Source organism: Cetorhinus maximus, chromosome 24, assembly GCF_964194155.1.
Source record: "Cetorhinus maximus chromosome 24, sCetMax3.hap1.1, whole genome shotgun sequence".
Classification (NCBI taxonomy): Eukaryota; Metazoa; Chordata; class Chondrichthyes; order Lamniformes; family Cetorhinidae; genus Cetorhinus; species Cetorhinus maximus.
Window position 1 is genome coordinate 15,077,573 of NC_135902.1, and position 23,517 is coordinate 15,101,089.

The window sequence follows — 23,517 nt, forward strand, 5'->3', positions numbered from 1 at the left end:
TGAGTTATGGAATGGGGCTGGAGCATGGAGGATTGGAAGAGGGATCCAGGGAGGATAGAGAGGGTAGCGTGGATTGAAGTGGGAAGGGTCTCATGTCCTGTGTGTGGTGGGGGTGTGGGGTGGTAATGACGATCAGTCAAGGTAAGAAAATGGCCTAAAGGGTGCTGTCAGTACTGTCCTAATGTGTGTCCATCTCAGGGTGTTGGCAGGCAAGCAGAGCCCCTACAGGGCTTTGAGTTGACTTACAACATCAAATGTGTTTTGCATGCACGCCAATGGCACTTGGAATTTTAATTATAATTGTGTGGGAAAAGGCGCAAAGAGAGAAAGCAGAAGTGGCGCACAGTTCCGGCTACAACATTGGGAATGGTATACTGTTCACAAAATCCCAGCCAAAATTTGTGAAGTCACTGTTCTGATCAGAGGGCCCAGGAGAAAGAAAGGATATTGCTTCTTAAGTTTGCATTGATCCTGATTGGTATATTTTAGGAGGCTAAATGCCGGAGTTATTAGTGTGTGAGACAAAGTGATGAGCTGCAGGAAGGTCAGGGTCTCACTTGTGCACATAGTAAGAGGCAGTTAGTTAAATGGTCACCTAACCTTTGTCCTTACCATTATAGAGGAAACTGTCATGTGCCCAGCGAATGCAATAGACTGGAAGGAGTTGTTCAGCTCTCTGCAATGACATGGGAGGAGGTAAATGGACGTGCATGGTAGCTGCTTTGGTTGCATGGAAGGGTACCTTTGGAGGATACCTGAAAGCAGTTTTGGTGGATGAGTAAAGAAGGGTGTTCCTGAGGGAGCAGTTCTCTGTGTGAAGGGGAGGGGAGACATGTTTGAGGTTGTTTCGGTGCTGGAAATGTCTGTAGTTAATTGGGTTCTTTTCAGTCTAACCCAGTAAAGAATAGACTTTTCCTAGATTCTACAGGAATGCCTTGAACATAAAAATGTATTTCAAACAATGGATCTGATATTGAAAAGTGTCTTCTGAGGCACATTTGTGGGAAAGTATTTTGTATATAAATAGTTTCCTGACACACCATGCATTCTATCTTGTGATGGGCCTTTCTTGAAACATGGGCTGTAAAGAGGCGGATTGGTTATGGATATGCTCCCATTCTTATTAATACTAGACATTTTTCTACAGGATCAAAAAAAGCTTGCTTGTTCCATAAAAGATTTGGTTGCCTGCAACAAAAATAGAGTATTTATATTGTCAGACTAGTAGACCATGCAACCAACCTATTCCATCCAACATTTTTTTTCTTTCTCCCCCCTCTCTTTCTCTTTCTCTCTCTCTCTCCTTGACTCCAGGAACCTGGGCCAGCCAAAGTGGCAGTGACAGGTTCAGGGATCCCTGATCCAGAGAAGATCCCAGATTCACGGTCTAGCCTGTGGCAGGAGGAGCTTCACGGTAGAGATGTGGAGGCAATTCAAAGTTGGCCTCTTCCTGATGGTGGTTCTCAAGGAGGATTGTTTTCTCTGAGAGAGGGTAAGTAGAGTAAATGGATTTCCAGGAAACTTTTCTAATGAAAAGTTCTACATTTAAACTCTTCAGTGCAGCAAATTTAAATTAACAATGCAGTTTAATTTAAATTTGGTTAAATTTCTTACGACTTTAACATTTCAATTTGGTATTGATATTTTGAAATTATTGGTGTTGAAATAATTTTCATACCCTGAGGAACTAATGGTTTAAATATGTCCAAGGCCCAAACACCTTCAACTGCTTTATTAAAGACCATTGACAAAACATTCAGGCTTGGGCTGATGAGCGGCACAAGTGCCATGCAATGACCATCTCCCACTTCCTCTCTCCAGCAAGCGAATCCAACCATCTCTTGATATTCAATGGCATTACCATCACTGAATCCCCCACTTTCAAGATTCTGGGGGTTATCATTGACCAGAAACTGAACTGGAATAGCCACAAGAACTCTGGCTGCAAGAGAAGGTCAGGGGCTAGAAATTCTGCGGAGAGTACCTCACCCCATGACTCTCAAAAGCCTGTCCATCATCTACAAGTCACAAGTCAGCACTATGATGAAATATTGTCCGTTTGTCTGAATGAGTGCAGCTCCTACAACAGTCGAAGCTCAAAACCATCCAGGACAAAGCAGCATGCTTGATTGGCACCCCATCCACCACCTTCAACATCCACTCCCTCCACCACTGACGCACAGTGGCAGCAGTGTGTACCATCTAAAAGATGCACTGCAACAACTCACTAAGATTCCTTCGACAGCTCCTTCCAAACCCATGCTTTATACCACCTAGAAATACAAGGGAAGCAGATGCATGGGAATGCCACCACCTGTAAACTCCCCTTAAGTTGTACACCAATCTGACTATGAACTATGTTGCCGTTCCTCTACTGTCGCTGGGTCAAAATCCTGGAATTCCCTGGTGTACCTACACTACTCAGACTGCAGCAGATTAAGAAGGCAGCTTGAGGGCAATTAAACGCTGGCCTTGCCAGCGACACCCACGTCCCATGAAAGAATCATTTAAAAAGTTTAAAATTCTCTTCAACTCAGCTCTTGCACTTATAATTTCCTTTCACTTGAATGTTGTTTTTGTTCATAGGGTTTGTAAATTGTGCACTTGCTTTCTCTCCAGGGTTCTTGTATAGTCTGCATTTAACCCTTCAATTATAACTGCAATCATTCATCACTTTCCCTTCCCAATTTACTGTTGGGTAGCCCAGAAAGCCTTATGAAGTTTTGGTCAGCTGAACCCATTAAAAATTGAGAGCAGTAAGCCTCCTTGTCATTTGGTATTTTGGTATGGGATTCAGTGCAACCAGTCTATGCATTGGTGTTGGTCTTTCAGTGTCCACAAGTTTCATTATTCCTTTATCCTTTGACATCTAGCTCTATAATACATTTATTTACAATTAATTCAAAAAATCTAGCCAGATCAATATTTAGAATTAAATATTTCTCCTGATACTTCCCCTTTATGAATGGACTAATATTTCAAAATATGTGAATATTAGAGGCACTGTCTACACTTGCACATGCAAGTTCATAATCAAGGAAAGACCCCACAGGTCCAAATCATACCCATTGCCCATTATTTCATGCGCATTATATAAATCACTTTATTTTTTTTGGTTCCTGTTCATGGGCAATACTAGAATCACCTCTAAATATAATGTCCTGCTTCAATGAAAGTGCAAGCTGAAGGAGCTACATTATGCACAATATATTCCCAATGTACTGGAGATACAGAATTTCTCGCAAGTCATTGATTCCTTCACAGCTTCCAGGGTCATTCTATTATGAGTATTCCAACATGAAATATGCATTGTATGCAGGTAGAATATTTGCTGGGGTTGATGCTCAGTGATATTTTTATATTCTGCTTAAGTATAGTTGCATATAAAATTTGGACCACCCAACCCCTATCCTTATCCTATGTCTCTTTTCAGTATAATTTTTAAAAAATTCTTTCATGGGATGTGGGCGTTGCTGGCTAGGGCAGCATTTATTGCCCAACCCTGATTGCCCTTGCTATCCAAAGTGAATAATGTGAAAACCTCCGTGGTATCTGGTGTTTCTGGTATTTTGAAGTTTTATGGCTAATGTTTTGAAATGGGTATATCAACAGCTGCTGCATGAATATTGCAGTAAACCATTTTGCTGTTTGTGAGAGGGAATAAATTCAGAGCAAGTTCTGGTGGATCTTTGGGCTGTAGAACCTCCAGATTATCAATGGGTTGTTTACTTATTTAATCGTGGTCATCCCTTTTGAAACACTATATAATTTAAAATTTTTTAAACAGGTGATGTCCATCCCCTTGATGTTGTTTCTGATCATAGTTCTGTTAATGGAGATGAGGTGGACAGAGGAAGGATGCTGCCTCTTGACCAGCAGAAGCAAGAGATGCGTGTCCTTTCACCTGCCAGCAGTTCTTCCAGCAGGCACGGTATGGAGCCTGGTGGCATTCCTCGTTGTCCATCGCCAGTGTACAGCGATCCTTTTCCATCTGTTAGCAGCCTGCTATCCAATGGATCGCATATCAGCGGGTCAATGAGCTCTTTGGATTCGGAAGCAAGTGGAAGCACAGTAACGAGCACAGACAGTCACCATGCTGAAGCTATGACCAGCAGGGCTGACCGTCCACGAGCTAATAGAGAATTTTATGAAGCTGAACTCAGAAAAGTGGGAAAACGGACACGAATAAGAAGCCCAGAGAGAAGCGAAGCAGAGCAAGCGGTTGGACAAGAAGGAAGGTACTGATGATCCTTTCTTCATTTGTAGCATATTACTTATGTAATTTTGTATAATAATAATTGAAGAGAAGCTGGCTAAGTGAGGAGGTAGAGGCACTTTATTTTTCTTCTTTTGCCCTGTGGTTTTTTTTTGAAGTACAGTTTTAGTATTGGTGATATACTTTGTTAAAATGTGTCCACAAAATAATTGGATGTATTGCAAAGAATAATTATCTGCAGACGTGTGTACAAATTAATTTTAGGAAACTTCAAACAAAAATTTTTATTCTGTATTTCCACATGCACTGACAAACTGAAATAAAGTAATCTTATTTTGATTACTGCCAACTAAGAAGTGACAGTTTGCAAGCAATTGAATATATGTGGTTTATCTTTATTTCTTATGGCAGATCTTCCTCAAAATATTCATGCTGTTTTTGCCCCCATGCCAAACTACATAGACAGAAATCACTATGATCCTTGTTTTACATCATTTTTTTCTTTTGTCACCTTTATTTTTTCACCTTCGTATCTATCATGCTTTTCTTAACTTCCAAACCTTTTTAAATAACTTAATTTACCCTCTTCTTTACCATCCCCATCAAGATTAATTTTGATAAGTTTCTTAATATTGTTAATGCGCCTGCAACCAAACATCCATGTGCTGCTCGGAAGGGACAGGCTGGTGATACAGTTCCTAGGTCTATGTCAGTGGCACTCTGTGAATCTCAAAACGAAAGGATGCATGTCACGTCCTAGCAGCAATAAATAATATTGCTGTACCAGGTTGTCATTCTTCTGAATTTCAAAATTTTTCTTTCTCACCCCACCTCAAAGACAAAATTCATTTCAGGTAGCTTTCAACCTTATACAAGTGGACACACAAATATGAGGACTATTCTATCCTCATATAGCATTCACACTCGTGCTTCCAGCAGGTATATCAGTGCTGATGTTAAAAGCAGGAATCCTAGCTAATTTTGGGCTTTGCATTACCTCATTTCTTAGTGTCTTCTCCCCCTTCCCAGCAACCCATGCACATTAAGGCTAATTTTAGTATTCAGCTGCTGCCCTGCAGAGATAAATGGACTGAAGACTGCTGATTTGCTTTGATGTTGTGATCTGATTTGCCATATACGGGAAGACTGAAGCCATTGTCTTTGGCTCCTACTAGTGAGTCAATGCCGTTTACATCAAATTTATTCCCTTATCCAGCCATTGTTTCAGATCAAAGCTTAATATTTACAACCTCTGCAGTCCTCTTGTCAGCCTTGGCTCATTTGCACACACGTTTGAATCAGAAGGTTGCAGGATTGAGTCCCAACTCCAGAGACTTGAGTCCATAATCCAGACTGACACTTCTGTGCAGTACTGAGGGAGAGCTGCACTCTACCTTCCTTTCTTTACTTTTTGGCCTGAAGCAGAGCTTCCCTCATTCTCCCCATCACAAAGTCCAACTCTTTGACACACCGCTTGCCTCTGCTCATGTGTCAGCCTATCTGTTTCCAAAATTCTCATCCATGCCTCCAGAATTAACTATTCAAATGCTTGTTTAGTTTGCCGCCTTTCCTCCACCCCCATGGAGTTCACATCCAAAACTCTGCTGCCCATACCCTAAACTGCATCATGTACAGTTCACTCAAGCCCTTGTGCTCTCCACTCCCTCCAGTTTAAAATTCTCATCCCATGGCCTTACTCCTCATATTTGTGGCCTCATCTAGCCCTGTAACCCTCCAAGAATGGTGCATTCCTCCAACCCTGAACTGCTGTGAATTCCCAATCCATTGACCCCACATTTGACTCCCATGCCATTAGTTGTCTAAGCCCTGAGCTCTGTGGTTCCCTCTGTAAACCTTGCTGCTTCTCAACCTCTCTACCTATTTCAAGACCCAACTTAAAACATCCCTTCCTGGTCAAGCTTTCAATCACTCTTCTCATATGGTGGCGTCACTTTGTTTTGCACTTCTGTGAAGTGCCTTGGGATTTTTTTCTGCCATAAAGTTGCTACATTAATACAAGCTTTTGTTATTAGCACTTCACCACTCAGTAATTTAGCAAGTGATGCATTTAGGCACTGAACCCCATGGTGAGTAATATTGACTTCATTTGTTTTAATAACTGAGCATAATTGTTAACATTTTTCTATTTCTCATTTTAGATCCTATTATTTTTGACTTTTTTTCATTTGCTTAAGCCTTTCTAAAAGTGCATAATTAATTACCATTCTGTCCCCTGCACTGTCAACAGACATGTTGATTTGGTATTGTGATACTGAATGTTAATGCGAACACTAAATACCATAGGTTTGGGCCAAGTATTGATTAAATCCAGTCTGTTCAAATTTGATTTGAACTGACTGGGGAACTGCTGAGCAGAGATTGAAGTGACTGTGTGCGGGTGATGTATAATTGCATCTTGGTGGTCCCTGATGGTTGGCTGTACGGGGCTGCAGCAGTCTGGAAGCACATCATTTGTCCATTTTCTTAGCAGCATGGGCATCAAGGCCAGCTGGAACCAAGATCTGAGGAAGAGATGATTTACATAAGTAAAAATTATATAAGACATATGGCAGTGCAGACTGTCAGCAGGTGGGGCTTTCATGTGCGCCTAGAACCTAATGGGAACCTGCTGGGGATATATAAATAGATAGCTGAAGTAGTAATTGTGCTTTGAGATGATTAGTTAGTTAATCTAGGACTCTGTGGAAAACAGGTGGGTGGGCTATCTGAAAATTTCTTTAAAGCACTATGACAACTGAATTTTGTCTCCCAAATCAAGTTAATTTGCTATTTTCAGGTTAGCATTCCTACTTTTGCTCATAAAATGTTGACAACCCTTAACCACTATACTCATTTTATTCGGGCTCAGAAAAGTAGGCACTTTAGCATAATGTCTTTAGAGCAGTCATTACTTTATTACTTGTTGATGGTGAATGAATTGCATGGACTCTTATAAAACAATAACTTGAATTTAAACTATGCCCACTTTTAACATGTCTTTTTAGGAGAATCTTAAATTGTCCAATTTCGGGGGTATTTTCCAGTAACAGGAATCCCGTTTATTGAACTATTTTTTGAAAATTGTTCTTTTACCCTGTTTTCAATTAATCTGCACATTCAGCAAGTTGGAATCAATCACTAATATATCGGAAGATTTTTTTCTGAATATTGGAATGTTCTTATAATAAGGCTTCACTGCAGTAAAGACTAAAATTGTTAAGCATGCAAATTGCACCACGAAAAGATGAATGTAGTATTATTTTCCTACTTATCTGTCATCAATGTGCACCATCATACTGTTGTACAGTTTCTTTGCTATGGCAGCAGTGCTGTTCTGTTGTTAAGTCAGTAGGGATGTTTGGTCTATCAGGGATTATTCCCATCTGGCTGTTCTAGGTAGAATGTTCTTTTCAGCGATGGGCTGAATGGCCTCCTGCACTGTAAATATTCTGTGAATAGGGATAACTAATTGTACATATGCAAGTAATAGGGAAATTGTATCCTAAATTGTGCTCAATTAGCTAAACTCAGCCAAGGCAGGGTTATGGTTGACTTTGCCTTGGGGTTGCCAAGTGAGGGCAAGGGAAAATATTCCTTTTGTTGACCAATAAGCAACCAGTGATTTCGTTGGGAAGTGAACTTCTGGTGTGAACAAGATTGGACTCGGCTATGATATCTTCTGAGTCAAGAGATCCATCAACATTAGGCGTGCACATGAAGCATGACCACCTGGTTGGAGTACCAGAGGGCTGCTGGCGCCTATGGAATTTTGCAAGTCACTTTCAAGGCTGAGAAAAGAATTACGTAATCAGATCAGATTAATTTTATTGGGTATGTAATGAATTATTATGTCCTGGAGGCGCAGAGCGTCTTTTGCTTATACACTGTACAGAACCCTTTTTGAGATGAAACCTCAGGAATGTATTTATTGATGCTCAAGGTTGATTGGGTGGCTCAGGATCCACAATTTGTACCTAGGCTCTTAACAATTGTGGAGCGTTTGGAGGATTCAACCTGTGCAATACATATAATTTTTTATAGATAACACTTGGTTTTCAGAGAAGACTGAAAGTACAAATATTCTGCTCCTTGGTTGTCAAGGGTGTTTTTGTAAATGGCTGACCGTCTAATCTGAAGTCAGTGCCTTCTGCATATTTCATGTGGAGTTCTGTGCCTCCCAGCTCACAGCTAAGTGTGGCTAATATTTCTGCTATTAACATCTCTTTTGGCTTTTGAACATGATTCAAACATGTTCATCCCTAGTTGGACAGCTGTGCAGAAACTAAAACAAAGCTGAAGAACAGCTTGTAGCATGAGAATTATTATGGAGCAGTGAGCTGGGTAACACAGTATGTCATATGACAAGACCCTGGTTCCAAATCAGCCCAGATCTAGCTGGAAAATCTTTGTCTCTCTTTCGGTTGTTGGGGACTATATAACATGCATTTGAACTAGACTAGCCATATAAATATTGTGGCTACAAGAGCAGGTCAGAGGCTTGGAATCGTGCAACGATTAACCCACCTGACTCACCAAAGCCTGTCCACCATCTACAAAGCACAAGTCAGGAGTGTGATGGAATACTCCCCACTTAACTGGATGAGTGCAGCTCCCGCAACACCCAAGAAGCTTAACACTAGCCAGGACAAAGCAGCCCACTTGATTGGCACCAGAACCACAAACATTCACTCCCCCCACCACCGACACACAGCAGCAGCAGCAGTGTGTACCATCTGCAAGATGCACTGCAGGAATTCACCAAGGCTCCTTTGACAGCACTTCCAAACCCACGACCACTACCATCTAGAAGGACAAGGGCAGCAGATAGATGGGAATGCCACCACGTGGAAGTTCCCCTCCAAGTCACACTCCTTCCTAACTTGGGAAATATATCGCTGTTACTTCACTGTCACTGGTCAAAATCCTGAACTCCCTTCCTAACAGCACATTGGGTGTACCTACACCACATGGACTGCAGCAGTTCAAGAAGGCAGCTCACCGCCACCTTCTCGAGGGCAACTAGGGATGGGCAATAAATGTTGGCCCAGCCAGCAAAACCCACATCCCATGAATGAATTTTAAAAGAAATTTGAGGTGCACAAACACAAATTTGGGCACAAGCGACAAAGCTGTCTAATTGTGTTGTTACTGGGATGGTAGGCAAGCTAGATGGATCTTGGTCGTCTTCATCTACCAGTCACTCTAGATCCCACTACCTTGTGGGCATCCTGCCTCGTGCTGAAGGATCAATGGCGTTGGAATCGGCTTATGGGCTTCCTCAGTCACCTGAAGACCCAAGGCAGAAACTCGCAACCTGAATAGACACCATCTTCAAGTTGAGGGATAGCTGGTGGCTATCAGTTCCTATAATTTGACACTAAATTAACAATTGCATTCAATTGGAATGGCTGTTATGGGAAATGGAAAAAATAACAATAGTTGTTTGGTAGCACAGAACTTGAGTATTGCTGAGAAAGAGACATGTCTAAGCTTTTCATCTTGCACTCATCAGGACACTTGCAAAAATACCAATATAAGCGGAAAACAACAATTTATACTGTATGTGAAAAAAGTGCTGATTGGTTGGCAAGTAGCATTGCCATGGAGAATGCACCAGTGATGGTGACTGACAGTTAACTGCCAAGCATTATTTGAAATTTAAACCAGGCATCTTGACCCTGATTGGTCAAGGCACTGCCCTGAGGAATGAGTTAGTGAATGGCTGTCATTTATTTTGAAATAATGCTGAAACAGGCACAATGTATGTACATGTTCTAATTGTTTTTAATTAAAAGAAAAAATTTCTAATTGTTAATTAAACACGTTCTAATTCTAAAAATTACAAATCAAATTTGAACACTGACTGGATTTAATCAATACTTGATCCAAACCTATGGTATTTATGGTATGGCAGTTCTGCCGAAGAGTCATGAGGACTCGAAACGTCATCTGTTTTCTTCTCCACCGATGCTGCCAGACCTGCTGAGTTTTTCCAGGTAATTCTGTTTTTGCTATGGTATTTCGTGTTAGCTCTAACGCTCAGTATTGCAATGCCAGATCAACAGATCTATTGACACTGAAGGGAACAGAATAGCAATTAATGATGCACTTTTAAAAAGGGTTAAGCAAATGAGAAAAAGTTCAAAAATAATGTACATGTTCTTTCTGTCTGCAAAGAACAGGGCCCCGTGTGTTAACATATATGTAGCTTCCAGTGTACACCAATGTGCCACATTGCGAGCCCGACTGACAATCTTAAATTGGTTGTCAGTGTAATTCTTAACACACTGAGGATTATTTAGCAAATAAGTCGCGGAATTACATCTAATGTTGGACACTGTGTGTTTTGAGTTTTGCAAGCGCAGGCTGGCTGGGTATGGCCTATACACTACCTGTTGTGAACAGCGGATGGGACATGCTATTTCATATGACCTGCCAGTCTTTGGGACATATAGCCTACATACCTAGCATCACACTGGCACTGAAAAGCTTAGACATGTCTCTTTTTCAGAAAATAATACATTGATGTAAGACCATTGGTTTATCTAGACTGCTCCAACTTTTTCTTTCAACATATCTCCCCGTAATAAAATTTAATAACTATGAACACCCAGAGATTTAATATTCATTGCATGGGAAAGGCACACTTTTTCAGGTTGGGGTTATGTTATTGGTGATACTAGAAGGAGTTGCCACCTAGTTCATGCTACTTCTCATCTGGGAATGAATAGTAGAAAAGCATTCCATTTTAATCCCTGTAAAAAGCTACCAAAATCTAATTTGATGTCTTTATTGACCTTTGTTTTATTTTCAAATATGTCATGTGGCTAAAGATAACAATCTTTCTCCTATTTAATAAAACAGAAATTTTATCCTTAAATCCTCTGCTTCATTGCTGCAGATCAGTGGGACTGTACACCAGTTCTTATACCCTGTAGCTCTACCAAATTAGATCCTTGAAACGTGTTTGTTCAAATGTCAGAATGTGCAAATTACTGTAATTTTGCACCTCCCATATGAAATGTATGTTGAGAAATTCTATCTTGGACAACACTAATTGGCCTTTATTGCCATCTTTCTCAGATCTAGTTAGTTTATTCTTGGCATAATGCCAGTCATTGTTTAGGAACTGAGAAGAAAGGAAAAAGGAAGTGGAGAATTTGTTTATACATTACATAAGTAAATGGACGATCAGAAATGAATTACCAGCTGCATAAGCTCCTCAGCTATAACGGTGGTCTTTTAACCTCTCTGTGCTTGAATCCATGCACTCATATTTTTCACCCTATCGTAGCTGTTCTTTCTGTTTTTACTAGCCCAATAATAAATGTCGAAAGCAACTCCTTCTGCAAAGTAACTCCTTCTGCACTACTCTTAAATTGTTATTTTAAATGCCTTAAAGTTTATCACATGGTTCAGACAATTAAATCAAGCCTGGAAAGTTTAAAATTGAGCCTTGGAGGCCTGCAGAAGGGCTGCTGAATCTTTTATTTAAACAGGTCGAAATTATATTTTCAGAATGAGTGTTATTTTCATTTTTTTGGGTTATAAAAGATTGTGTCACTACTGTCTGAAAAACATGTGGTGCATAGAAGAAACATTATGCAATATTGCCTTTTAACCTTTACAAAATAGTAGTATTAGCAGAGGCTTTCTAGTTCTGACCTTTTAGGGTAATAAGAGTGGATTGGGAATTTTCCATAAAAGGCTATGAATGAAAATTTTCTGCAGCAATTGAGTTACCAGATTTCCCTCAGTAGGTAGCTAGTTCCTGCTAGTTATTGGACTTGAGGTTGCTTGGCACAGTGCATAAGACAGTTTCCATCTGTTGCTTTCAGTACGTAATGCAAGAAAATGCTGAGCATTTGGAACTCAAATACAGACAATTTTTTTTAAAATCCTATGTCTCGAGCTGGTTACAGTATTTTTCAGGTATGCGGTATGCAACCTCCACTGGAAATGTTTTCTTTCTTTATTAATTCAAAGCTGGAGAAGCAGGAAACAATCTTGGAATTGATATTCCTGACTGTTGTAAGAATATCAAAGTATCTAATTTTAAAAATGAATTAGTCAAATCAATGTGATTACATCATGAAGAATACTATGACTATTGTAATTTTCCTTGTGATGTTTATCCCTGGTTATAATTTCCCACTCCTACAAAAAGGACCAGTGAATTGACTGTAATGAATTTGCACATCAGAAATGTGTGAATTAGTTCAGCAAACTTATTTTCGTATATTAAAATGACAAAGTCACTTGAGTCTCAAAGCTGCAAAGAATTCCCTGTATTAATAATTTGCATTGATACTTTTGTTGTCTTTGGCTCAACTGTAACACACTCATGGCATTATTTTGAAGAGCAAGGGAGTTCTCCTGTCCTGGGCAATATTTATCCCTCAGCGTACATCATTTATCTCATTAAATGATGTTTACTGCGGATGTTGGAAATCTGAAACAAAAACAAAAATTGCGGGAAAAACTCAGCAGGCCTGATAGCAACTGTGGAGAGAAAGACAGGGTTAACGTTTCGAGTCCATATGACTCTTCTTCAGAATCATCTTTAGTTCTGAAGAAGAGTCATACGGACTCGAAACGTTAACTCTGTCTTTGTCTCCACAGATGCTGTCAGACCTGCTGAGTTTTTCCAGAAATTTTTGTTTCTGTTTCATTTATCTCATTGCCATTTGTGGAACCTTGTTATGTGAAAATTTGCTGCCATATTTTCCCACACCATTGCAGTGAGTGCACTTTATAGCATTCATTGGCTGTAAAGTGTTTTGGGATATCCTGAGATCATAACAGGCTTCATATAAATGTAAGATGGTTTATTGAATTATGTCTACATTTTAGCTTTTATTCTTCTCCCTGTTTAAAAGTCTTACAGCTGGAAGAAAGCCCCAAGAAATTAAATTAAATTTTGTCTATGGTTTTAAGTTAGATGTTATAAATGTATCTTTAACAAAAGTCGTTTCCTCTTTCCCCTTCAATATGGAGCAAACTTATTTGACCATGGTTATTTATAACAATTTTTTTTTAAAAAGTGTATGTCTCCAACTTGATTTTTATGTCGTGTGACTACTTAAGTGATGCCTTGGACTAATTAGCTCAACTAACTCTCACCTATGGGTGATTTCAGGTTAAGCTTCTGGGACTAATCAATATTGTTTCAGTTGATGCTGAAATAAATGTTAATATTACATAAAGTGTCATTATCTCTCTCTCTTCTGTTTTAACTCTCTTTTTGGATTCTTTATGCATAGTCAGAGTAAAATACTACTTGAATGAACCTGGATAAACGACCTGCTTATTGTACACAAAAAGATGTCTTCATCACATTGTAGCTAAACAGTGTAGCTAAACAGTGCCAAATGAAATATAAAAAATGCTGCAAATTCTCAGCAGGCCAGTCGGCATCTGAGAGCTAATGTTTCAGGTCGATGACCTTTCATCAGAGGATGCTTGTTACAGTGTTACAATGAAGCTGAATGCAAGCTTAAGGAATAGCATCTTTGTTTTTATTTCAGATTTCCAGCATCCACAGTATTTTGCTTTTGTATTAGTGCCATGCGTAGAATGCCCCATGTACAGCGGTTGCAGACAAGCTAGTGAATATGAGGATAGCGCAAGACAGATGAGCATGACATACCATGACAACAGGTCTCCTGGTAGGAGTAGCTAGAAGCAGGAGTAGTCTTCTATCTGTGTTCAAAATACATGGGGTATTAAATACGCGGCGGGCTCTTTCACCCTCAAATGTCACAATTAACCTGTGAAAAAGCAAAGACGGGGGTGAAAAACTTGGGAGTGGCTTCCTCCATGCAATATTGCCTTACATTATGACTTCTCCATGGTCCAAACAGATGCAAGCGTCTCGGGAGCAGGAAAAAAACGTAGAGTTTGATTAGAAGAGCAGCAAGCATGGGCAAAAGAATCTGTGGGGAAAGCTGCTCCTCCAATCACAAGTTCTGTCTCTCGCATGCTCGCTTCTCCAGCTCCTCCAATCACAAGTTCCCTTCCTCCTGTTCTTGCTGCTCTTCCAGAGACAGAATCTATGATTGGAGGAGCAGCAAGATCAGGAGGGAGGGAACCTGTGATTGGAAAAGCTGGAGCAGTTATTCTGGATGAGTCTGATCCATCAAACTGAGGAACCTCCTCCTCCTAGGAGAGGAAAAAGAAAGAGGATGGAGGAGGTGACCGGAAACTCAGTAGTGAGGCTGGAAGCAGGCCTGGGGTAGCCTGTTTCGAGAATGTCTTCAAGGGCAGCAGCCAGCGGAGAGAAGGTCCGTCTTATTTTAATTTCAGTGTGATCCTGTGGTGGTGGATGGGGAGGCTATGAGAGAAGGTCTGAGCCATTTTAATTTTCTTACCTCCATGTGGATCTCATGCTGGGAGGGACTCTGTATCTATGGCAACAGAAGGCTAAAATATCAGAAGTGGTTCCTATTGGAACTGTGCAAGTTAAAACAAGCACACTGACCCCATAGAGCAGGGGTGGAAAACCTTTTTCTTATCGAGGGCCACTCACACATGGACAAAATCAGTCACGGGCCACACACAAAAAAAACAACTTAATTGTGTTTTTTGAGAGATAATAGAAACGTTCAACTCACTCACTTTTAATGCAATGGCTGAGTTTGCTTTTTCTTAATGAGTAGCACAGCTTCTGTGTCTCAATCACAGCACTCCTGAAATTCAGCTCAGCTTTTTGATTGCTTTCCTTTCCCACGCTCTTGCTGCCCCCCCCACTCCGGCTCGTTTCCCCCCCCTCCCCGGACCAGATGTAACTATTTCACAGCACAGAAGGCAGCCATTGGCCCATTGTGCCAATGCCAACTCTATGAAAGAGTTATCAAATTAGTTCTAGTCCCTTGCTCTTTTCCATAGACTTGCAATTTTTTACTCTTCAAATATTTATCCCATACCTTTTTGAAGGTTTGTATTGAAATCCTTCCAAGTTCATGAAGACTAAAAAATATATAATGCACACAGTTTTTGGTATTTGTTCATCTTACCTACCTAAAGAACCCCTTAAAAAGATTCAACACAAATACAGCAGGTTGTGTTACTACATGACTGCATCATCTAATTAGTTAGTGAGAATGAAAAAAGACCCCCTGAAAATCAAGAAGTAATCCTTGAGCAAACCTTAATGAGAACCTTCAAATTTGACCCCTGAGCTCTATTTCTACATTGTACAAATCAAACAGACTTGTACCATTGGGCTAAAGTTCACTTCATCCCCATTTTAAAGCAAAATGTTGCATTTTCTGCTGCTTGCATTCCACCTCCTCTTGTCATCATATTGGGTGAAGTGTTCATTTATGCACAAGAGTAGTTTTTGTCCCTGTTGTTGTTTTCACAAGTATGTCCTGTTTTTTAACAGGTCAGTCCATGTTTTTCCTTTTTCACATTATACCCTGGAAATTCAAGTGGCAGCAAAAGCCAGAGAACCTCTGGAGCAAATAACAGTTAGAAGATTGCTCATCTTAGTAGGACAGCCAAATGAATAAAACAAGAAAAAATAAAATTGAGTGCTCTCTAGCTGGTCATTTCAAAAAGTCCCATAATTTATAAGAAAAAGAGGCTGAGACACTGACAGGAATTTAACACTTAGCACAAAAATTGTTCCAACTGGTTGTTGTCTTTCAGTACATCTTCTGGCACTATCTTCTGCTAAAGCTTTCAAAATTTTGCAATATATGGGGATGACATAATGCAAGTTATTGAGATAATCCTAAAATAGACTGAACATCCAGGATACCCCAACTTCTGGTTGAGTAGTTATGTCCGAGTTCTTTCCTGGCATAGAAAATTTATTATGCAATTGACCATGACCCCAGAAATATGTGTGCACTGAGTCAGTGATTCTATTTGCAAGAATATAATCAAAGTAGGGAAGCTTGCCACCAAGTCTATTGAGTAGAGTTTATTCACCAGGGGGACATGCAATTATAGCCAGTTTCTAAAATAGACCACCAATCAGTGCCTGTCATCAAAGACCAAAAAAAAGGTTTCAAGCAGCAGTGTGTGCCTTGGACCTGAATGTGATCTGTGTTTCTGCTCGATAGTGTTGCATGCCTATGTTTAGCATGCATCCATTGAAAGGAACAGCAACACTTCAATTAGAATATTTTTGGTAGAGCTTGATGATCACTGCAATGTGACTTGCTAGGAGGAGGTGAACAGCAACCGTGGACATTTAGAGTGAGGTTTGCAAAATGGGAAAAATGCATGTGCTCGAGAGATATTTGAGAGCTTTTCATTTTGTGGAAAATCAAAGCCTCGCAAATCTCACCATTTTTCTTACAACCGTAGTCCTTGGCAGGACATTAGCATTGGCTGCCTAGAACAGGAAATTGCTAATCTGAGGCACAGTTTGGAAGGGTTAACCATGGGAGGAGAAATATCCTTTACTCCAGATATTTAATTGTGCCAAAATCATTTCTTCTATGTTTCTGATCAAAGACAGACTCTACTTGGCTATGGTTCGGGAGAGATGCTGGAACGGTCTCTTCTTTTCCTAGACGTTCCCTGATTGACGAGGTGTGACAAGTTGCGTTCCCCACGGACCTGGAACCTCAGCATTTCACTCTATTTTAATGACTTGACTGAAGGAATAGAAAGTTGTATATCCAAGTTTGCAGCTCAGAGAGACAGAGTGGACAAAACTATAGCAGATGGAGTTGAATAAATAAAGTCATCCATTTTGGAGCCAGAAAGAATAAATTGAGATGAAGCAGTGATTTACAAATATTTAGCATAACTTTCTTGCATCTGTACTCGGTACTTTTGTTTATAAATCTAAACGTTCTGCATTTTTGATGGCTTCCTCAACTTGTCCTTTCACCTTCAAAGATCTGTGAATGTGCACCTCCAAGTCTTTCTAATTCTGCACCCCCTTCAAAATTGTACCATTTTGTTTATATTACCACTCTTCATTCTTCCTACCAAAACTTCGCACTTCTTTGCGTTAAATTGCACCTATCATGTGCCTGTCCCTTTTGGCCATCTGACTTTGTCCTCCTCTTCACTGATTCATGTCATCTGCAAACTTTGAGATTATACCATGTATACCTAAATACAAGTTATTAATATATATCAGAAGAGCACTGGTCCTAATATTGATCCCTGGCAGACACCGCTTTATACTTCCCTCCAGTCTGAAAGACAATGGTTCACCACTATTCTTTTGCTTGCTGTGTCATTGCTGTCCATGCTGTGCTGCCCCTTTAATCCCATGAATTCCAATTTTGCTAACAAGTCTGTTATGTAGTATTTTATCAAACACCTTTGGAAAGTTCATGTGCATATCAACTCTCTCTTCAAAGAACTCAGTCAAGTTAGTCAAACAGTTTGCATTTAACAAATCTGTGCTGACTTATTTATTAACTCATTTTTTCAAGTGACAATTTTCTGTCATTATTTTTTTTTGTGATATTGACAGCATCCTCTTTAGTGAAGTCGGGTGCAAACCATGCCTTTTGCCTCCAAGATTATCTCTTTTTTGCTCCCTAATTTTACCACCCTTCCATTTGACTGCTGTCTCTACTATTTGTGTATTTATAAAAGACTTTTGGGTATCCTTTATTATGTTCACTAACTGGACCTCATACACTCGCTTTACCCCTTTTATTTCCTTTTTCAGTTCTCTTGAAATGAAATGACAAAGCTTTTTTCTCAACCAATTCACTGACAAAGGCCTCAAGATTAGTGGAGCTGTTTAGGAAACAGAGGGTTTAGCTCCACTGAAGCTCTAAGTTTGCCCTAGCTGGAGTATTGTGTCTGTCTCTGGACACCACACTTTAGGAAGGTCGTGAAATCTTTGGAGAAGGCACAGAAGAGATTGACTAGAATGGTTCTAAGAATGCGGGAATATGGTTATGTGGATAAGTTGAAGAAAGTGAGTTGTTCTCCTTTGAGCAGAGAAGGCTAGGAGGAGATTTGATAGAGATGTTTGAAATCATAAAAGGGAAAAAGAGAAACTGTTTCCATAAGTTGGATGTTCGATCTCCAGAGGGGACATAGTTAAAGTGGTTGGCACAAGAACCAGAGGGAATGTGAGGGAATTTTTTTTAACATCATCAGTTAAGATTTGAAATGCACTACCCAATGGGGTAGTGGATCCTGATTCGTTTGTAGCCTTCAACAGGGAATTGGAGATAAATACTTAAAGGAGAAAAAATTGCTGGATATGGGGAAAGGGTGGGTTGGGGGATGATGGGGACCAATTTGATGTCCCATCAAAGAGACAGTTTAGATGCAATGGGCTGATTGGCCTTCTGTGTCATACTGTTCTATGATTCTATCTGTGAGCAGATGATAAAAGGCTGCAGCTTGCTCATAAAGCTATATTTGGTTTCTTTAAAATTGAAATACTGATATTTGGAAGAAAGGTTACACCTAGGCTTCACTGTTACTAGTTCAGTTTAACCTAGGAACAACATTTCATGTGTTCAAAACAGAGGAACCTACATTGTAGATCAAAAGAAAGAAATTTGGTTGTTGGAGATGAGAATAGTTATTTAAGATACATGAATTTGTCAGCAACTGTTCAGGAGTTACTGCTAAATTGATAGAAATGAAGAGATAACACTTATTTTTATATAAATAGATATGCTCTCTCTGTGCAACAGAAAACCTGTATTTGTAGATGTTCCTCGTGCATGGCAGTCAGAGTAGCATTAAATTGCACTTAATTTATATTGTGGGCTGTTTACAGAATTTCTATGAATTTCATTTACTGTTGGGGATAGAACTAGATATTTTTAGAATTTTAAATGTTAAATATTTAAAATTATTTAAAGTAACTTAAATCAATTACAGTTTACATTTTAAGAGTGAGAATGAACTTGTATTTATGTATTGCATTTCATGATCTTGGGTCTTCTCAAAGTACTTTATAGCACAGGAGGTGGCTATTTGGCCTATCGCTTCAAGACAGGCTCTTTTGAAGAGCAATCCAGTTAGCTCAATTCCCCTGCTCTTTCCACATATCCCTGCAAATTTTCTCTCAATTATTTATCCAATTCCTTTTTGAAAGCTATTTTTGAATCTGTTTCCATCACCTATAAGGCAGTTCCAAATCCTAACCATTTGTTGTTAAAGTTTTTCCTCATCCTATTTCTGGTTATTTTGCCAAACACAAATCTGTGCCTTCTGGCTATTGACCCTTCAGCCATTGGAAACAGTTTCTCTTTGTTTACCTTATTCAAACTGTTAAAGATTTTAACACCTGTATCGAATCTCCTCTTGGCCTTCTCTGCTCTAATAAGAGTTGCTGCAATTTTGCCAAATGAACAAAAGAGCTGTTATCCCTCATTTTTGGAACAGTTCTAGTAAATCTCTTCTGCACCCTCTCCAAGTCCTTCATATCTTTTCTAAAGCATGCCCAAAATTGGATACAAGACTCCAGCTCGGATCAGCTTCACAGCCAGTAAGTGTAAGGAAATGTGGCGTTGGTTGAAGGATAAAATATTGGCCAGGACACTGGGCAAACACTGTTGTTCTTTGAACAATCCCTTCAGATCTTATATGTGCAAATCAAAGGATAGATAAGCCCTCAGTTTACCTTCTCTCCTGAAAGGCAGTTCTTCCAGTAGTTCAGCACTCCACCAGTACTGAGTGCCGGCCTAGATGTGTTCAAATACGGCACTTAGCCCTTCTTGCTCAGAGGTGAGAGACCTGCCACTGAGCTAAGTTTATATACCACCTCTCTCATAAGAGGGCATCTCTGAGCAATGGGGAGAGGTGGACACTAAAGGAGTGAGGGAATTTGTTAGTGTTGGAGTTCCAACTGCTCTGTCGAATGTGTTATTTGGTGGGTGTGCCTTGACTCAACATCTGTCTGTAAGGGTGAGACTGCATCTAGTGAAGAATGCCCAGTTTGATTCCTGTGGACAGAATGAGAAGGGAAATTCATGTTTTCACCTCATAAGTATTGTAAGTGTTTGCAACTATGCATTATTTTTCAACTCTTGGGAAACTCAATTATCTAAATATATACTGGCATAGTGGCTATGTGTAGGACAGAGAGGGGCAAGACGTCCTAGAGTCTTTTTTCTAGAAAGTTTTCTAGAGCCATATGTTTTCAGTCCAAAGAGACCAACAAGGGGATTTATGCATGGAGGCAAGGGGCATGGCTGAGGTATTAAATGAATACTTTGCTTCTGTCTTTGCTAAGGAGCAAGACATTCTGCAGGACAAGGTGAAAGGGGAGATAATTCAGACATTAGAAGGATTTAAAATTGACAAGGAGGTGGTATTAGAGAGGGTGTTTGTACTTAGAGTTGATAAGACAACAGGACGAGATTGGATATATCCAAGGATCCTGAGGAAAATGAGAGTGGAAATTGCAGAGACACTGGCCATAATTTTCCAATCTTGCTTCGACTCCGGGATGGTGCCAGAGAGCTGGCAAATTTAAAATGTTACACCTTCATTCAAAAAAGAGGTGTAAAGATAAGCTCAGCAACTACAAGCCAGTTAGGTTAACCTTGGTGTTGGGGAAGCTTCTAGAAATGATATTTTGGGTCAACGTTCATAGCCACTTAGGCTAATGCAGGTTAATTAAGGAGAGCTGGCATGGATTTGTTAAGGGCAAAGCATGTTTTACTAACTTGCTGGAGTTTTTTGATGAGGTAACAGAGAAAGTTGATAAGGGTAATGCTATTGATGTGGTGTACGTGGACTTCCAGAGGGCATTTGATAAAGTGCCGCACAACAGACTTGCAAGCAAAGTTATAGCTCATGGAATAAAAGGGACAGTCGCAACGTGAATATGAAATCAGCTGAGTGATAGGAAACAGAATAGTGGTGCCACACTGGAAAGATATGAAGGCATTCGAGAGAGAGTGCAGAAAAGATTCATGAGAACAGTTCCAGGGCTGAGGAACTTCAGTTACATAGGTAGATTGGAGAAATTGAAACCGTTTTCCTTGGGGAAGAGAAAGTTGAGGGAAGGTTTGATAGAGGTATTCAGAATCATGATGGGTCTGGACAGAGTTGATAGGGAAAAACTGTCTCCATTGGTGAAGGATCGAGAACAAGAGGACACAGATTTAAAGTAATTGGCAAAATGGCAACACGAAGAGAAATATTTTTACGCAGCAAGTGGTCAGAAACTAGAATGCACTGCCTGAGAATGTGGAGGCAGGTTCAATTGAGGCATTCAAGGGGGAATTGGATTGTTACCTGAAAGGAAGAATGTGCATGGTTATGGGACGAAGGCAGGAGAGTGGTGCTAGGTAAATTGCTCCTCTGGAGAGCTGAGATAGTCTTGATGGGCCAAATGGCCTCATTCTGGGCTGTAACTATTCTGTGATTCTATATCCTATCTCAGATTAAATCCCGTTCACCTATCATCCCTATGCTGCTTAATGTACATTGTTCCCAATTACGTTGTCTCAATTTTTAAAATTTTCATCTTTGTCCTTAAATCCTCTTGTGGCCCTTTCTCTGTAACCCTCCAGCTCTTCAAGCAAGATATCTGCGCTGCTGCACTACTGGCCTCTTGCGCATCTCTGATTTTTAATTGCTCCATCTTCGGCAAATGAAGGCACAGTCACCAAAGTCCGAAGCTCTATAATTCTTTCTCTACACCTGTCCACCCCTCTGCCTCCCTTTCCTCCTTGAAGACAATTCTTAAAACCGAGGACTTTGACCAAGCTTTAGGTCATAGGCCCTGATATTCTCTTTCAAGGCTTAGTGTCAAATTTTGTTTGATAATTCTCCTGTGAAACACCTTGGGACATTTTATTATACGTTACCATGTTAAAGGTGCCATATAAATGTAACTTGTTTCTAATATTGCTAAACTGACTAACCTAGGAGCTAGGAGACTAATGCTCGATTGCTGCACTTTATTTCTCTCATCTTAAGGAAAGGCAAGTCTTCCTTTGGTCCATGGACATTCCCTAGACCTTTTGACCTGATTTTTCCATGAAAAAATAGGCCCATGAAATCTTGCCCCAAGCATTGAGAAAATCTGAAACTATTGGGTTTTGATTTTTTTTTAAAGTCAACCAGTGCAGGTCAGTTGCTGAGACTCACAACAGCTTGTGACCTGCAAATTGAACCAACTCAGCAGGCTCCAGGGAATCAGTTCAGGATCTTTTTTATATCTTGTTGCTGAGTCTTCTGTAATTATTTAAGTTCAATTGCAGCAACTTTTCACATTAAAAGTAAAATTATATTTATTTAAGCATTTATTAAGCAATTTAAGTAGGGAAAGTGGTAAAAATCCCTAGTTTTGTTGGCTTCTTTGCAGAAACTTTTCCTACCAAATTTCATGCAGTTTTTAAGAAAAGGCAGCAAATCTTTTTTAATTCAAATTTTTTAAAAATCGGTTTTATAGGTAGGGTAATACAGCATTTACAATAATATCAAATGGAAGTTAGTATATTGACATCCAAACTGAGCTGTAATAGAAATTGAGAAGAGTGGGCCAGATGTTTAGCTTCTAGAAATTGCCTGTCTTAGAATTTGATTAATGTATAGCCTTTAAACCAAAGGTTATCACTTAAACCAGCTTTAATCACTTTTTTTAAATCTCTGGCCTTCCACAGGTGCTGGTTTTCACATCTTGCTGTATCTCACTCAGGTGACAATTCCATGCAAGTCTTAAAAATTGGGCTATTAAACAGTGGAGATATTACAGCTGAGACTTAGCCAATCATCACCTGACATTCACTTCTAGCAGAGGTCACTGGATAACAATCAGTAATGGAAAACCTCCCTATTTTTCTCTCCATTTCTCACCACTGTGAGCCCAAAGGTTTTCGGATCAAATGTGATACCAGTACTGATATTACTTAACTTGAAGGTCAAGCTCCTGATTACTATCCAGTGACCCCTACTGGAAGTGTACATGTATGAGTATCCAGCAGGGACAGGATTAGACCAGTTGTGAAGCCCATGAGGTCAAATGGCTTGCAAACATTCACTAACTTGAGTGAGGCACTAAAGGTTGACTTGGACCATACATGGGCAAGGAGCTGAGGAGATAAGAGAGAAGGATGGTGAAGAACTTGGGGAACAAAACAAGATGTGTGTATTTCAAAAAGGCTTTTTTAAAGGATACTCTGTTACATGTGCAGTTTTTCCAAATAGGCTATTTTATCTACAAAAATTGTACTCGAGTCACAGTATTATGCATTGAAATATTTTTAGAAGCAATTTATATAAAGATTTCAACTGAGAATACAATGGAATGCATGCATGCTTACAAAAGTTTTAATTGACAGCAAATGGAATTTTAACTTCTTTCTGCCAGGGCATTTAATATTTTTTTTCCATAAATG

General features: G+C 39.7%; 1 protein-coding gene and 1 long non-coding RNA gene across 5 annotated transcripts in view; one reads left to right on the forward strand and one right to left on the reverse strand.

Moving 5' to 3' along the window:
* LOC144699655 (myosin phosphatase Rho-interacting protein-like) overlaps positions 1 to 23,517 on the forward strand; it is a 407,667-nt gene that overhangs the window by 216,769 nt on the left and 167,381 nt on the right. For all 4 annotated transcript variants that reach the window (XM_078570766.1, XM_078570764.1, XM_078570768.1 and 1 more), the window contains exons 6-7: positions 1,315 to 1,492; positions 3,788 to 4,238. In XM_078570766.1, the coding sequence (XP_078426892.1) occupies positions 1,315 to 1,492; positions 3,788 to 4,238 (629 nt within the window). The remainder of the gene's footprint in view (positions 1 to 1,314; positions 1,493 to 3,787; positions 4,239 to 23,517) is intronic.
* Positions 6,606 to 23,517, reverse strand: part of LOC144699659 (uncharacterized) — a 34,267-nt gene continuing 17,355 nt past the window's right edge. Inside the window, exon 3 of the long non-coding RNA XR_013580582.1 lies at positions 6,606 to 6,738. This is a non-coding gene — a long non-coding RNA (uncharacterized LOC144699659). The remainder of the gene's footprint in view (positions 6,739 to 23,517) is intronic.